This window comes from Meles meles, chromosome 12 (assembly GCF_922984935.1).
Source record: "Meles meles chromosome 12, mMelMel3.1 paternal haplotype, whole genome shotgun sequence".
Lineage (NCBI taxonomy): Eukaryota > Metazoa > Chordata > Mammalia > Carnivora > Mustelidae > Meles > Meles meles.
In genome coordinates this window covers 45,915,696-45,933,123 of record NC_060077.1, presented here as the reverse complement: position 1 = coordinate 45,933,123, position 17,428 = coordinate 45,915,696, and the positions used below count along the sequence as shown (strand labels likewise).

Sequence of the window (17,428 nt, the reverse complement as noted above, 5' to 3'; positions counted from 1 at the left end):
ATAGGTTTGCTAGCAACAGTCTCTGATCTTTCCCTTACCTGGGGTAATCTCTTTAATTTGTCCTTCATTTAAAGAGTAATTTTGCCAGATGGTAGAATTCTTGCTGAACCGTTGTTTCAGCAGTTTCAATATGTTGTTCCCTGCCTTCTGGCCTTCAAGTTTCTGTTTAGACATAGGCTCTTAAGGAGAGCCTGCGTGGCTCAGTCGGTTATGTATCCGACTCTTGATCTCAATGTAGGTCTTGATCTCAGGGCTGTGAGTTCAGGCCCTGTGTTGTGGTCCTATTAAGAAAAAAAAAAAAGAAAGAAATGGGCTCTTAATCTAATCAAGGATTCCTTGTATATGTATGACAAGTCACTTTTCTCTTGCTTTCAAGATTCTGTCTTGGTCTTTTCAAAGTTTATTATACTGGGTCAAGATGTGGATCTGAATTTTTCTTATTTGGAGTTCATTGAGCTTCTTGGTTGTGTAGATTCATGTTTCATTAGATTGGTTAGTTTGGAACCATTATTTCTTTTATTTTATTTTATTTTTTAAGATTTTATTTATTTAATTGACATAGAGAGAGACAACAAGAGTTGGTGGGAGACAAGCCAGGGTAGTGGGAGAGGGAAAAGCAGGCCTCCTCCCAAGCAGGGAGCCTGATGTGAGACTTGATCCCGGGATCATGGTCTGAGCCAAAGGCAGATGCTTAATGACTGAGCCACCCAGGTGCCCCTGAGCCATTGTTTCTTTAAATATTCTTTCTGCTTCTTACTCTCCTTTCTTGGGAATTTCATAATGTGTATGTATCCCAAGAGTTCACTTTTTCATTCTGTTTTCTTTTTTTTCCTACACTTGATAGTATTAGTGGTCTTATTTAAGTTCCCTGGTTCCTCTGCCTGCTCAGTTTTGCTATTGAACCCTTCTAATATATTTGTAGTTTCAGCTGTTGTACTTTTGTAGTTGTTAAGATATCATACTCCTGGTTTCCTTTAGTTCTTTGTCCATAGTTTCCTTTAGCTCTTTGAGAATATTTAAGACTGTTTAAAGTCTGTGTAGTAAATCTAATATTGGGTTTCCTCAGTGATGTTTTCTGGCATTCTTTATTCTGTGAATACTTCATGCTTTTTCTGTTTCTTTACATGCTTTGTAATTTTTTTTTGAAAACTAGACATGTTGAACAGCATATTTTAACTCTGGAAATCAGATTTCCTCCTCCCCAGGTTTGCTTTTGTTGCTTATTATGGACTTCAATCATGGATTTGTTTAATAAGTTTTTCAAACTGTTTTTACAAAGTCTGTATTCCTTGTCTTGTATGATCACTGAAGAATGTTTTCCATCGTTATGTCACTGGTCAGCCAATGACAATTCCTGAAATGCCAAAATTTAGTAGCTTCTTTCTTCATTAAACATTCCCCTGCTCTCTGCTCCGCGGGGAGCCTGCTTCCTCCTCTCTCTCTGTCTGCCTCTCTGCCTACCTCTCTGCCTACTTGTGATCTCTCTCTGTCAAATAAATAAATAAATAAAATCTTTAAACAAAAAAAAAAAAAAACATTCCCCTGCTTCTTATAAGTTTTTTCTTAGATTTCAGAGTTCTGAAAAAGTTGCTTATGATAGTTTTTGCCAGCATAGTGTCTACTTCAGTGAAAAGGTGGCTTCTTAGAGCTTCCTACTCTGCCTTTTTTTTTTTTTTTTACATCAGCTAGATTCTTTTTTATGGAACATGATTCCTATATTACCAGTTATTTATGGAAAGGTAAATTTTTATAAGTAGATTACTCTGTATATCAGTAATAATTCCGTAAAGCTATCTTTTTATCCTTATTCTTATATATTAGTTCTGGCATGATTATAGGGTGTTCTTTAAAACCTAAATGTTATACTTTAAATGTAGATGAAGTATTACACTTATAATTCTCCCAGAAATTCCCCTACTTATATCTCAGAATTTAAACAGAATTTGTCTCATTTTAAAACTGCTCTGAAATGGTATACAGTCTATAAAAAGACAAGATTCATCTGAAACAGCAAAAGAGAATTCACCAGCCTTCCTCTGTTTCCTTTTAAAATCGATCCTATATGATAATTTTAAAGTAGGGCTTTTTACCGTGAACACTAGACCAGATAAATCTTTTTTCTGTGGGCTATCCTGAACTTTCTTGGATGTTTAGCAGTATCCCTGATCTTTACAAACCACTAGATCCCAGCAGCACACCTTCCCCAGTTATGACAGCCAAAAATGTATTCGGTCATTGCCACATGTCCCCAAGGGGAGCAAGATTGTTTCAGAATTGAGAACCACTGTTTGAAAGTAAAATTTATGCCAAGACTGTAATTGATTTATTTACGTCACAAGGAGTGACAACTAGCTCCCCCTCCCCAACCTGCCCATTTTACAAATTAGGCAGTTAGTACTATTAGGAAGCTAGAACTATCTTGTCAGGCCGTTCTCCTGGTCATTAAGAAAAGAGAATGGTGCAAAAGATCTTTTCTTATTCATTGTTAATATTATAGCTTCTTTGGATTAAATGTGTTGTTTCATTCCCGAATTCATCAAATAATTCACCATATCTGAGATCCACAACAGTAGTTATTTCTTGTCTGGAAAACCCAGAAAAATTATTCCTTTATATAAGAGATTAATACCATGAAACCAGGTCAGTTATTTTTTGTTGCTCATCTCCCATCTTTTTCTTTGAGGCAATATGATTTGATTATATCTAAATTATTTACCATTTTGTTGATATTTCTATGATGCTTTTGGCAGAGAGAGAACACAAGCAAGGGGGAGTGGCAGGTAGAGGCAGAGGGAGAATCAGACTCCCCACTGAGGAAGGAGCCCAATGTGGGGCTGGATCCCAGAACCCTGGGATCATGACCTGAGCGGAAGGCCAATGTTTAACCAACTGTGCCACCCATGTTTTCTTAATACTATTATATCTAACTGAAACACATTTTGTTCTAAAATGTATTTTTAGATGACTCTCTGTAGCATATTCAAGCTCCAAATTAAGATAGTAGTAGTGTTTCTTTCAAATGGTATTCTCTCCCATATTATGAAGACTGAAGCATTGTCATATATGGTTTTATTTAATTAAGTATATATGAGCCTTACTTTCCATTAGGTTTATAACTCTTGAAAATTGTGTCCATGTTTTGTATCTCTGCCCTTTTTTCCTAATTACCATTTCATAAATACCTCATTGAGTCATCACTTAATGACTTAATTCAGGGAAGGTGGCTAGCCTGAAAATACAATTCAAAATACATTGCTCCTTGTGACTTAATATTATAGAAATAATCAGTTGGGGAAGTGAATACAAACCATCTGGATTTTAGATGAACAAATATATTTCAATACCAAATTGGTCTATCTAGGGCTGTGAAGACATAACCTTAATTTCTAATTTGCTATACAGCAGATTAATAAACAAAATATTATATTTGAGACCAATCAATTTTGAATCTTTGAGTACAATTTAGTATGCTATGGTTCCTGAAAATCTTTTCTATAGTCCTAACCGCTTTTGCATATTTTATATTATGATATATTCTGAAACCCCAATACCAATTTAAACTTGAAAATAGAGATAATAATTGTAGGTGATTTTGAAGGTAATTGTTTCATAGAATTGTAATCAATATCAGTTGATTAATAATCCTAATATAATTAATTAAAATAAGATTCAACCCATTTGGAATTTGTAGTTTGCAAATTAATTTATATGTAAGACACTTAATAGTTGGTATGGAATCTTTGCTTTCCTTTATTTTCATATTAAGTTTGAAGGAACTACTAATTTTGTTTCCATTTTTAGCTGTAGCACCAGTTGTACCTGATTTAAGTAGTGACATTGATACAAGTAATTTTGATGACTTGGAAGAAGATAAAGGAGATGAAGAAACATTCCCCATACCTAAAGCTTTTGTTGGCAATCAGTTACCTTTTGTAGGATTTACATATTATAGCAATCGTAGGTGAGTATGCTAAGCATTGATTTTAGGGGTAGGTAATAATTCAGTTGTGGTCTATTATTTTCTTAGGGATATCTAAAAATCACTTCAAGAACATTTAATGGTATATTAAGAGATATCGTAATATGCTATTTTTCAGTGATGCATGATAATTGTATTATTTCATACTTCATTTCTTTTAGACTCATCCATGATCAAGATATTGTGTTTCAGAAATTATTGCTGAATAATGCACTATATATGTGTTCAAGTTAACCCCAATTAATAAATTAAAAGATTCTATCAATACTAATATTTTGGTTAATCTCATCATCCAGAGAGCTCTGGTTTTATAATACATTTCGGAACAACAAATAGTTTTCCAGGGTTACCATTACTATATTGATGTTACAAAGGCCTATAATTTTTAGTAATGCAAAAATTAAGTGATTCCTCACCAAAAATCACTAAATTAATTTACCATGTCTTATATGTGAGACCTTGTGACCTTGGACAAATAACTTCAACCTTTTATGCCTCCATTTCCTCAAAAATAGGGATGATGATGATAATAATACTTGTCTCACAGCATTATTATAAGGTTTAATTAAATCAGAACAGTAGGACATTCAGAACTCAGTTAATGTTAGCTGTTAATAATATGAGCTAATGGTAGCTTTAGTCTTCAAATGGACTTGAGATATAAATTAAACGTTTGGCATTATGCATGAGCATTCATTCATTCATTCATTCAACAAACATGTTTGCCAACTTATTTTTTGTCAGGTATATATTAAGCACCAAGGTGCAGGGAGAAAGATGAATAAAATATGGTTAGTACCTTCTCTTAAGATGCTCATATCCTAGTGAGGAAATGGATAATATTTTAAAGTGAAGCATTTTGTCATTTTAGTCAAAACTTTTTTGTAAGAGCCTATTCAAGTCACGTGTAGAAAACAGGAATGCAATTTAATCCTGCCTTAAGAAATTTCTCCTATAATCCAGCTATAAGACAGTACTGAATACATTTTGTTGCATCAAGTATTACGGGTAGTACTTGACTTTTGACTCTTAGTAAAGTCCAGTATTTTAATCCTTACCCACCAGCACCCAGGATATAATGTTGTAGCTATTTTATATTGAAATACACTGACAAGTTTCAGGGTGAGTTTTTATAAAAAAATCCTTCCTTTCTTCCTTCCTTCCTTTTTTCTTTCCTTCCTTCCTTCCTATTTTTATCAGTTTTTCTCTGGCTTGATTTTTGAAGCACTTGAAATGTTGATATAAATAACTCGCAATGTTTTTGGATTTTCTGTAGTTCATAGCAGTTAATGACTTTATTTGGGTTTATCTATACAAAAGTAATCTTGAGTTAAATAAACATTATATATACTGTTTGTAACAGTACATTGTCATGTACTTGACTATGTTCTCTGGTTTTTCCTTGTATCTATATGATGCATATCCCAAACTAATTTCTAAGTTTCTCAAAAGCAGACATTGCATGCTGTTCTTCAGTACCACTGTCTTATTGAATAACATAGTGTTTTTTAGTAATTGCCTATTACATGAATGGTTGAAGGTGTGGTTGATCTTTAAGAATCAGCAAAATACTGGGCGCCTGGGTGGCTCAGTGGGTTAAGCCGCTGCCTTCGGCTCAGGTCATGATCTCAGGGTCCTGGGATCGAGTTCCACATCAGGCTCTCTGCTTGGCGGGGAGCCTGCTTCCCTCTCTCTCTCTCTCTGCCTGCCTCTCTGCCTACTTGTGATCTCTCTCTCTCGCTGTCAAATAAATAAATAAATAAAATCTTAAAAAAAAAAAAAGAATCAGCAAAATACTGATTAGCCTTACGATAATATGTAAGTATAATGAGTTACTGGATGAAATAGGAAACTTCTGAAATTCTTGCTTCTGAAATCCAAACATGCTTCCAATTACCAAGGGTTAGAGATCTTTATTGCTGAAATAAAGATCTTCCATTCTTCCATAAATGAAGAATGATTTTTAATAGTTTAAAGGTTAAACTTTTAGCTACATTTGTAATAATCTAAAACTTCTCATAAGAAGTTACCTAAATGACCAGATTCTATATGAAAGCAGCAATATAGTATATAAAATAACTTGGAAAGAAAAAATAAGACAAAAAGTAGAAGAATGAATGGATGTGTACAAGTAGTAGTGTCTTTAACATTTCCAGCGCTGTATTCAAAGTTATATTATTAACTTTGTAGAGGCCAAATATTAACTTTAGTTTACATAGTATATTATAATTTAGAAGATCTTAGGGATCAAATGGTCTGTTTTCATGTCTAATTCAGGTTTCACTGGTACTGCTATATGCTTTTATTTACATTACATGATGTGGAATCCCACACTGAATTTCTGAGACACTTGGTAGTTAATGGAATGAAGTTCTGCTAAACCTAGAATTTGTCATTTGTTACATGGGACCATTTCTCTACAAACCTGCTACTTAGTGCCTAATACTGCCTCCTCATTATTTGATTCTCTAGTTGATCTAAGTAATTTTCCAAAGAAAACGTAAAAAGTGACATATTTTCCTCTTTTGTTTTGTTTTAGAGCACTGTTATATGTGTTTAATGGTACTTAAAGGAACTTCTTTTTTTTCTATTAATGAATGCATTAAATTCATATTTAATGAATATGTGGCTGACAATAGCTGCCCTATAGCAACTAAGAAGTGTATAGTAGCTATTTGATTTCTTTTTGAGGGTTTTCTCCTAATGAACCAATGTGGTGACTGTAGTGGTGGTGATGGTAAAAGTATTAATAGTGGTAGTTGTAGTGTGTTAGAGGCAGTAGCAGAAGCAGTAGCAGAGGCAGCCGTAGTACCTCACCTATATATGACATTTGAGAGCTTAGACAGATTTTTTTATATGACCTGTTTAGATGCGTTTGATAATCTCATGTATAAAGACTTCTAAAGGTCACTACTATCTTATATGTAATTCTAACTTTAGTGAATTTAAAGAAAGAACCCTGTAAGCCTCAGAGTCTCAAAAGATTAGCAGGACATCATCTGAACTTTAGGTTATGTTAACCACTTAAGGCAAAACTCTTTTTTGTCCAATATCATCCTTGGCTGAAGAATAATTGAGGCAGGGAGAGAAGTTCTGTTCATGTCTTTACAAGTCAGCAATTCCTTATCCCCAATCCCTAATCCAAAAATCTCTAAAAACTGGGGGACCTGGGTGGCTCAGTCAGTTAAGTGTCCTGACTCTTGATTTTGGCTCAGGTCATGATGTCAGGGTTGTGAATCCAAGTCCTGGGCATGGAGCCTACTTTAATAAAGAAAAACAAATAAAACCACAAAGCTCTAAAAACTGAAAACATCTTAGTGATTTGTTCTGTGGCAAAAGCTTCCATAACCTGCCCTCATGGCCAAAAACCTAACTTGAACTAACTGGAGATTCTTGGTTTTTAATTTATCCTACTTGGTATGAAAATTCATATGTTTTGCTGCAGGAATAGTAAGGTATTTAATTACAGAGTGCTGCTTCTGACCTAACTGGGGATTTTATTTAACATATGTATCACTTTTTTACTTTCTAAAGTGAAGAATTATGAATTTGTACTCAACTTGAAAAAAGCATATCAAGTACAATACTGCACAAAAAAATAGGCACATAGCATATATTACTGGTTGTTATTGAGTATTGAAGAGTTTTTTGGTTTTTTCTTTTACTTTTAAAAACTCTTTTCCTCTCAGATACTTATCTTCAGCAAATCCTAATGATAACCGAAGTAGCCCCAATGTGGATAAAAGCTTGGTAGGTATTTTCTTATTACTTTTTAAAAAGTTGTTTTGTGGATGGTATATTTTGTGTACATGATACTTAAGTAAGTATGTATTGCTTCTGAATGTGTAGTTAGTGAACTTAAATTTTGATAGAACTTTTTTACTTACTGTCTCCTTCCAACTTGATTTCTTGCCTGAATATCAAGTGGAATATTTTATGTGGAGGTAATTAGTAAACTATAAATTGCTACACATATTGACAGTGAAAGTCTTTCTAATCTTTGGAATTAGGAATTTATGATAAATCAGTTTATCAGTAAGGATCTTGACATCAAAACAGATTACACATTCAGAAGCCTTAACTAAAGCAATTTTTGTGTATATGATAAAATATACATAACATAAAATTTAGTTTTTAAGTGTACAATTCATTTTTATTAATCACCTTTATATAACTACCACCATCTGTCTCCAGAACTTTTTCTTCTTCCCAGAGTAAAACTTTGTGCACATTAAACTCTTTATTCTACTCCCTGCAGCCCCGAGTAACCACTATCCTACTTTCTCTGTCCCTATGAATTTGACTATGCTAGTAGGTACCTCATGTAAGTGGAATCATACAATTTTGACTTTTGGTGATTGGCTTATTTCACTTAGCCATAATATCCTCAGGATTTCTCCATGTTGTAACACGTATCAGAATATGATTCCTTTTTAAGACTGAATATATTCTAGTGTAGGAATATATCACATTTTGTTTATTAAGAGAGTTTAGCGAAAGGGCTATTTACAGTGCTAGGAGCAAGGTCAAGAGGAGCAGTGAATAAAGGATGCAAAAATACCCATTGATTATCAGCACGGGAAAGTTATTGTCCCCAGTCTAACGGGACAAAGAGAGACAAGTATTGTTACTACAGCTCAGAAAAGCCTACCATCATCAAAGAGGAACACAGAATATAGAACACTGCCAGCACCACAGTATGACAAAGGGTGGGAGAATGATTATTTTCTTTCTCCTACCTTCTGATTTGCTGCTTGTGTCTCTCATATGTTCAAATGAACCCTAAAATCACAGGGCAATAGAATCCAGGTAATGAAATCTATAGATTGCAAGGCAAAATTAGGGCAGAGGATGGATTTCATGGCTAGAAAGCAGAGGGAGCAAATGTATAGTACAGTCAAGTATCTGATTTGTCCACTAAAGATTACTGTTGTAAGTAAATACTAGAGACAGGAATCCTTTTTATTATTCGTATAGCTTATGTTGAGACATTTAAAAAAAAAATCTTACTTAGATTTCAGACAAGGTCCTTTTGGGCTGACCAGGATCTTCTTAAAAATATTAGACATTAATTGTGGTGCTTGGCTGGCTCAGTTGGTAGAGTTTGACTCAATCTCGGGGTTGTGAGTTCAAGCCCCATGTTGGGCATAGAGCTTACTTAAAATATTAGAAATAATTATTTGGCCACCCTTGGAGCATTCTTTAAACTCTTGTACTGTAGCCTACGTATTAGGGGGACGGGAAGAGGTAGCAATCAGTTTTCAAAGCTGATGTAATTCTTTCTCCTTGATTTATTCTTTAATTAAGAGAGCATGCAAGGTGAGGGGAGAGTGGAAAAAAGGAGAATGGATTGTATGAGGACTTGTTAGCTCTTTTGACGCTCTCTCTCTTTTAAATTCTCATCTCACCAGAGCTATTTCCCAAGCTCAGAAATCTTGAAAGAACCTTTGACCTAGGGAGGGTCATGGTAAGGAGCTGCTATAACCCAGCTCTCACTGTATTACTTATCTGTAGGATTAGTAGTACATAGAACTTTAAAAAATATTTAGTGGAATCGTGTTTTCTTTGGGCTGATCTTGTTCAGTTGTAATTGCCAGAAGTTCCTGTCACTGGCTGCTGCTATCTTTTATCTTTTGCTCTGGTAAGATCACAGGGGAAGTAGAAAACTTTGGTGTCTCTACTGTTTCTGTTAACATGGAGATAAATAGAAAAGTCAACTAATTTAATTTTCAACTCTTCCTTTAAAGCCTTCCAGCAGAGATGCTAATGAACAGCTTTGCAGTTGACAAATAGAATGAATAATTTTCATTCCTGTCATAAATTTTCTTTTTTACTGCAAATGACACTGATAATCCCTCCTCCTTGGAACTTCCATAACTCTTTGATGTTCCCATTATTTCCTTCCCACCATTTTAGATTATATTTTCAGTCCTTTTTGCAAGCTCACTCCCTTCCTCCTCTTCCCTCACCCCACTCCCCGCCTGCCTTTAGTTGTTAAATGTTTCTCAAGGCGATTCTGATCTTTGCTTTCTGCTCATTTTCTATAAGTAATCTTGTGTATGTGCAGCTTGCTCTTCTAAACTCCAGACCTGTATCTCTCCTCTCTCTCTTTGACTGGATTTCTCTTTTTGTGCTTCTTTCAGGCACCTCAGTCTAGGCCAGAGCTATCCCGTCCCCAGCAGTTCTTACTGTGTTGCCTATCTTTTGTATGGTACTCTGTTCCTCTTCTCTTCTTTCTTTTTCCTTCCTGCCTGCCTTTCTTTTTTTCTTATGTTGACACTTTTTAAAAAATAATCCTACTTTGATCTTTAAAATTTTTTTATTATTGAAGTATAGTTGACATACAATGATACAGTAGTTCCAGGTATACAAATAGTGACTTGACAATTCTATACATTACACAACGCTCACTATAATTAAGTGTAGTTACCAACTGTCACCATACATTTTTATTACAATGTTACTGACTATATTCCCTATGCTGTAGTTTTTCATCTCTTTTCTTATTTCTAATCAGTCGTTAGGTTATAAATTCTACCTTCTGACTGACAAAGTTACTCATTTCCTCCTCTTCATTTCTATAGCCTCTGCCTCGTGTCAAACTTATATACTCTTGCCTGAACCATCTCAAAATCCTGTTAACTAGTTACTTTGATTAGAATTGGTCTGTCCTCTACTCTTCTTCACTTTATTGTTACTGAAGTGATGTTTCTAAAATGCCAGTACTATGTTGTTTCCCATTTTAAAATGCTTTAAGGTTAAAGAACCTAACTACTATTTTTGCCTACAAGAATCATAGTCTCACTCACCTTTTCAGATTTTATGAGACTCTTTCTCTGTATTATGTTCTGTGCTCTGCCTATACTTGATTTCTTTCTGTATACAAAATATATCATATTCTCCTCTTCTCTACTTTTAGACTCATTCATTCTGTCTAAAATGCCTTTTTTTCTATGCCTTCTCCACTTAGTAAATATCTTTATCTTGTAGGTCTGATCTCAAAGATTACATTTTCCTGGCAGAATTAGATGTGACCCCTTCTCTCCTTCAGAATACCTTATATATAACCCTGTCATCACCACATTATATTGTAATATTTGTGTGTGTCTTTGGATTATTGTAGGTTCTTTTCACCCTCCTATTCCTTTATGCCCCTCTGTTTAATTCTTAGCCTCTTGAGCACAGGGACCAAACCTTATTTTTTTATATTACTAATGCCTACCACAGTGCCTGACATATTTCTAGGTGTTGAAAAACTGCTTATTAAGTTAATAGCAATTTCAGATAGAAAGGAAAAAGGAATGGTAATAAATTTGTTATTTTTAAGTTCTCTATGAATATTCTTAGTAGGATGAGTTTTGTTTTATTTTGTTTTTAATTAAAGCAGGAAAATTTGCAAAAAACAATTTATAAGCTGGAAGAACAGCTGCATAATGAAATGCAATTAAAAGATGAAATGGAGCAGAAGTGCAGGTGAGAAAGTACTTTTTATGTTTTTAATATTAAAAATTGTATAGCACATACTTATTTTAAAACTTGCCCTCTATAAAACACTTGAAAAGTAATTGGAAATGAAGTGGAGATATAAAAGTTGCTGCTTATATACATTCAGTGAAGAATGTCTTGGCTAGAATTGGAAAGTAATATTTAAGTTGGCATTAGTTACAGATATATTGTCCTCATAATTTAAAGTGCATTTGTTCCTGGCAGTCTTGATTAAAAAACTATAATGCTGATTCACTTAGTGCCTGATTTATTACTTTTCTCTGCCATTTTAATTATCTGACTGAAAGGGCAAATTAGTTGACATTAAATAAGGTGCTTTCTAAAATGTAAATGTTATTAAATATAAAATTATTAAATCTAATAAGAATCTGTATATTTATGAAATATATAATTAATATTAGTTGAAATAACCTAGCAAAATGTTGTTACTTATTAACTACAAACAATAACTTTATATTTTTTGTGGATGGTATTGAATAAATGAAATAGAGAGGTAAAACAAAGATTAATAAGTATTCAACAAATGGAATTGGGGAAACTTGCAATTTTGTGATTGGGCCAAAGAGGAAACAAGTAATATTCTCATTGCAAACTATTCCGGATAGATTAAATACATAACTTTATAATACAAACATTTTTCAGAAAAAAACACGTATAATATAAGCAAATAATGAACTGATCCCAGGATTTGGAAAGAATTCCCAATTATGAAATATGGAAATAAGGGGAGGAAATGGAAATAAATATGCTAAGAAGTTTCTTTATCCAAAATTAAACTAGTGATTGTGGCAGTGTAGGGTATCAATATGAGGAAGAAGTAGGAATGGTCAGAGTGGCCTGCAATGATAGGAAAATGTTGGGGAAAAAGGGGAAGCATGAGATGGGGGTGGGAAGGTTGACAGAATCTAGGTCTTAGAGAACTTTGTTTTTGACAAGCTAAGGAATTTAGAATTTATCCTAAAGATGATGGAAAAATATTGAAAGTCATTCAACTAAGTAAAAAACTGGTAAAATTTACTTTTTAAGAAGAACTCTGGTTAGTTGGCAGCACTTGACATTTATTCAACTAAATGGAAATGAGAGAGGAAGATGAGTCAAGGATGATTCCTAGGTTATGTCCTTTCTTAGGGACACCTAGAGAAAAACAAAATGATACTATGGGGTAAGGGTGTGGAGCAGAGGGAATAACATTTTGGGCATACTGAGTGAGGTATTTGATGAAGGATCCATGTGAAACATTGTACATGCAGATTTGAAGCCAAGGGTTGTGTTCAGAGCCAAAGAAAACAAATTGTGGAGATAATACAGTTTCAGTTTATCTCAGTTTTTTGACTGGGTTGTTCCGTGGTACATTTACTCGGTTATATATGCCGAGTAAATTGAATTTATTGAATAATTAATAATTGAATTAATTGAATAAGATTCATTATTGAATCTTATATAAAGTATAAGTAGCTAATTTTTGTTTATCAGCAAGGACTGCGTGAGGGAGTTCAAGGATCCTTAACCTGGAATCCGTAGACCTCCCCCAGAGGGTGCATGGATAGAATTCAAGGTTCTTAAACTTGGATGAGAAAAAGTGTTTTCCATAACTCATAAGGAAAATTCAGCATTTCTTTCTACTATGAACAGAAGCAATAGTCTACATTTATTAGCAGTAGTTGTGAATTTTTTATTACTAATAGATACCATAAGTATTTTCATGTATTATAGTTGTTATCCCTAAATATCATTTGCGCTCATCACTACTTTGAAATTACTACCACTAGATCTTGTGGTTTAATGTATTAATAAAGAAGCACACATACTACTGAAACATACATTTTATTTATTTATTTAAAGGAGAGACAGAGAGAGAAGGCACCCATGTGCCAGCGAGTATGGGGAGGGGGGCGGTCTTAAACAGGGCTCGACCTCACTACCCTGAGATCATGACCTGAGCCAAAATCAAAAGTCGAATGCTTAACTGACTGAGCCACCTAGACACCCCCCATGTATTTTTAAACTTAAGACTGAATTTTAATATATTTTTTGGTTTTTAAAAAATCCTATATTTTATTTTATATTTTAAAATACATTATTTTGAGAAAAAGGCCACAGGCTTCCCTAGACTGCCAAAGGAATCCACAGCACCAAAGATGTTAAGACATCTTAGTTAAATGGAAAAGTAAGGAATGGGGTGTTCCACCACTGGGCAATATAAAACATATTTGTAATCTTTACTGCTTTTGTTTTTGCAGAACTTCAAAGATAAAGCTAGACAAGATAATGAAAGAATTGGATGAAGAGGTACTTTTTGGTTTTTAATCAGAAGTTTTCCTTTTTGAGAGTTTTTTCCTTTTTCAGATTGTTTTGTTTTCTAAGAAAATTGCATTTGAACTTTATACGTTGATGTACAGAAGAGAGTCAAAGAACTCTGATGAAGCCTTTACGTAGGAGCTGCAGGTTCAACTGATGTAGATTAGATTATACTTGTTTCCTTTGTGTATGTACTTTTATTCTAGAACCAGGTTAAAATTTTAGTACATAAATTTCATTTCAGTGGTTCTTAACATTTGAAAAGTGAGAAAGGAACAAGATAATCAAATGGGATCTGGAACTACAGCAGAAAGAGACAAATAGAAAAGAGGAAAGAGTACAATTTTAAATTATTTTTAAAAAGTCCTTTTTAAAAGGACTGACATTAACATAATTTTATGTGATCAAATCGGAAATGTATTGATTTTAGAATTACTCATGTTTTCCATGGTCACCTAGTAAGAAGTCTTTAGTAGGGAAACATTTCATGAATCAGATGTTTGTTTGCAAATACATAATACATTGTCTTCCTTTTGATCACCTTATAATGTCTTTCCACTATGTGTATAGAGAGTACCCTAAAAAGAAATATACTTTCTAGAGCCTTATTGATTTCTTCCTTTTTTTTTTTTAAGATTTAATCTTTTAATGGTTTTGTGCTGTCTTCATTTTCTCTTTTCTTAAGGAATAGTATTTGTCATTGGCCTTTTTTTTGTTTTTTTTATTTGTAGTTTTGGATATGCATATACATTTAATACATATACATACATACATACACATGTAATACAAACAGGTATAATATTTCACCAACTTACATTGGTCAGTATGTATGTAGCACAATTTATTTAGCTCTGAGTATGTAAGAAATCCATTTTGCAAATCCTCAGCTTTGGATATTTCATTTCTAAAAAACAGATAAAATTCTGGTATGCTAGATTTAAGTTAAGATCAAGCCACTAAGAAGGCATAGCATTCATAAATTTGTATCCATCAAATAACAGACATATCCATCAAATAACAGAGCTATAAAATATGTGAAATAAAAGCTGATAAAACTGAAAAGATAGACAAATCCACAATTATGTTGGAGACTCCAGTATCACTCTATAGACAGAAAATCCACGTACAGGAGAACTCAACCACACCATCAGCCAACAAGATCTTTTTAACAGTTCTAGAATCCTGTACCCAACAACAGCAAAATATGCATTCTTTTCAAATACTCAAGGAATACATACCAACATAGACCATATCCTGAACAAACTTCTACAAATTAAAAAAATTAAAATCATAGAATGTGTTCTCTGACCAAAATGTAATCAAGCTAGAATGACTAACAGATACTGGGCAAATCTGCAAACATATGGAAACTAAACAACACAGTTCTAAATAATCCATAGATCAAAGAGTAAGTTTTAACGGGTATGGAAGAATATTTGGAATGTCAATTATGTCTCATAAAGTTGATGTTTATTTGTTTTCTGTTTGTTTTTTTTTTTAAGATTTATTTGTTTATTTGAGAGAGAAAGCACAAGCAGGAAAAAGGGCTGAGGGAAAGAGAAAGAAGCAGATTGAGCCACCCAGGTGCCCCCTCATAAAGTTATGTTGAAGAGTTATAGCTTATAAGAAAGAATGAAATCTGGTCATTTGCAACAACATAGATGGTCCAAGAGGGTTTTATGCTTAGTGAAATAAGGCAGACAGAGAAAGAGACTATATAATTTCATTTATATGTGAAAACTAGAAAACAAAACAAAACAAAAAAGACTCTTAAATACAGAGAAAAAACTGATGGTTGTTGGGATATGGGTGATGTAGTAGGTGAGGAGGATTAAGAGGTACAAACTTCCAGTTATAAAATAAATAAGTCATGAAGATAAAATGTATGGCATAGGTAATATAGCCAGGAATATTGTAATAATGTTATATGGTGACTGCACGTACACTGAGAACTGTCAAATTGCTGTGTTGTACACCTGAAAGTAATATAACATTGTGTGTTAACTATACCTCAATAATGAAGTAAGTTATGGTTCTTCATCTTTAAAAAAATACTTGAACAATGAAAATAAAATATCAAAAGTTGTGGGATGCAGCTGACATAGTGCCTAAGGGAAATTTATACACTAAAGGCACACATTTAAAAAGATGAAAAAATCTCAAATCAGTCATCAAAGCTTCTGCCTCAAGAATGTAGAAGAGCAAAATAAACCCAAAGCTAGAAAGAAGGGGAAATAAAGATAAGAGCAGAGACCAATGGAAATGAAAATAAAAACAATAGGGAAAATCAATGAAAACAAAAAGCCAGCTGTTTGGAAAATTAACAGACCTCTAGCAAGATTGATAGAGGAAAAAGAGGACACAAATGATTAGTTATCAGGAATAAAACAGGGCAGGCATATCACTAGACTCCCTACAGATAATCAAAAGAATTATAAAGGAATACTACAAACAATCCTAAACATATAAGTAACATATATGTGTGAAATTTAGGTAAACTGGACTAGTTCCTCCAAAAGTACAAACTAGGGGGTATAGCTCAGTGGTAGAGCATTTGACTGCAAAAGTGCAAACTACCACAACTCACACAATGTGAAATAGATTATTTGAATAGCCTTATATAACTGTCATGAATTCATAATTTAAAAGCTCCCCAAAAGTTAGGGATGCCTGGGTGGGTCAGTTGGTTAAGCATCTGACTCTTGGTTTTGGCTTACGTCATGACAATCTCAAGGGTTGTGGGATTGAGCTCCCCATGAGGCTCAGTGTTCAGTGGAGAGTCTGCTTGAAGATGCTCTCCTCTGCCTCTCCCCCAACTAGGTCACACACATGCATGCTCGCTCTCTCTCTCAAATAAGTCTTTAAAAAAAATAAAAATAAAAGTGTCCCAAAAAGTAATCTCCAGGACCAGGTGGTTTTACTAGAGAGATCTACCAAATGTTTTAAGGAGAATTAGTACCAATTCTGCACTATCTCTTCCAGGATATATAAAAGAAGGAAACACTCTCCAGTGAGTTTTATGAAACTAGAATTACCCAGATAACCAAATCTAACCAAGAGAGTACTACAGAGATAACCACGCATTGATATCACTTGTTTACAGCCTACTGACTTTTAACAAAGATTCAAAAGCAATTTTTAACAAGTGGTACGGGAGCAATTGGATATCCATAGTCCAAAATATGAACCTCAACTTAAGTCTCATATTTTATGTAAAAATTAACTCAAAATGGGTCATATATTTAAAGGTGAACATAAAAACAACTTTAAGGAGAAAAAAGTGAAAATCCTTGGGACTTACAGCTTGGTGAAAAGTTCTTAGACATGACACCACAAACATGTTTCACATAAGAATAGTAATTCAACAAATTGGACTTCAACAGGATTTGTTCTGTGAAAGACCATGATAAGAAGATGAAGTGACAAGATATAGAATAACGTAGAACTACACACATTTTAAATGAGTATCAATTTCCTGATCTGTTACTGTACTGTTATTACATAAAATGTATGTTAGGGGAATGAAACTAGAATTTCATGAGTTTCATGAAGTGTTCATGAAACCTCTCAGTACGATTTTTGCAACCTTCTGAAATGTATAATTATTTCAAACTTTAAAAATGAAAAAATTTAAGTTAAAATGAT

The 17,428-nt window shown here is 33.6% G+C and overlaps 1 protein-coding gene across 3 annotated transcripts in view; it reads left to right on the top strand.

Moving 5' to 3' along the window:
- The window catches only part of ROCK1 (Rho associated coiled-coil containing protein kinase 1), a 151,987-nt gene that overhangs the window by 80,517 nt on the left and 54,042 nt on the right, over window positions 1-17,428 (top strand). For 2 of the 3 annotated variants that reach the window (XM_046024944.1, XM_046024943.1), the window contains exons 10-13: window positions 3,802-3,961; window positions 7,669-7,729; window positions 11,364-11,452; window positions 13,726-13,774. In XM_046024944.1, coding sequence (XP_045880900.1) covers window positions 3,802-3,961; window positions 7,669-7,729; window positions 11,364-11,452; window positions 13,726-13,774 — 359 coding nt within the window. The remainder of the gene's footprint in view (window positions 1-3,801; window positions 3,962-7,668; window positions 7,730-11,363; window positions 11,453-13,725; window positions 13,775-17,428) is intronic. The other variant, XM_046024946.1, reaches the window with a different exon arrangement.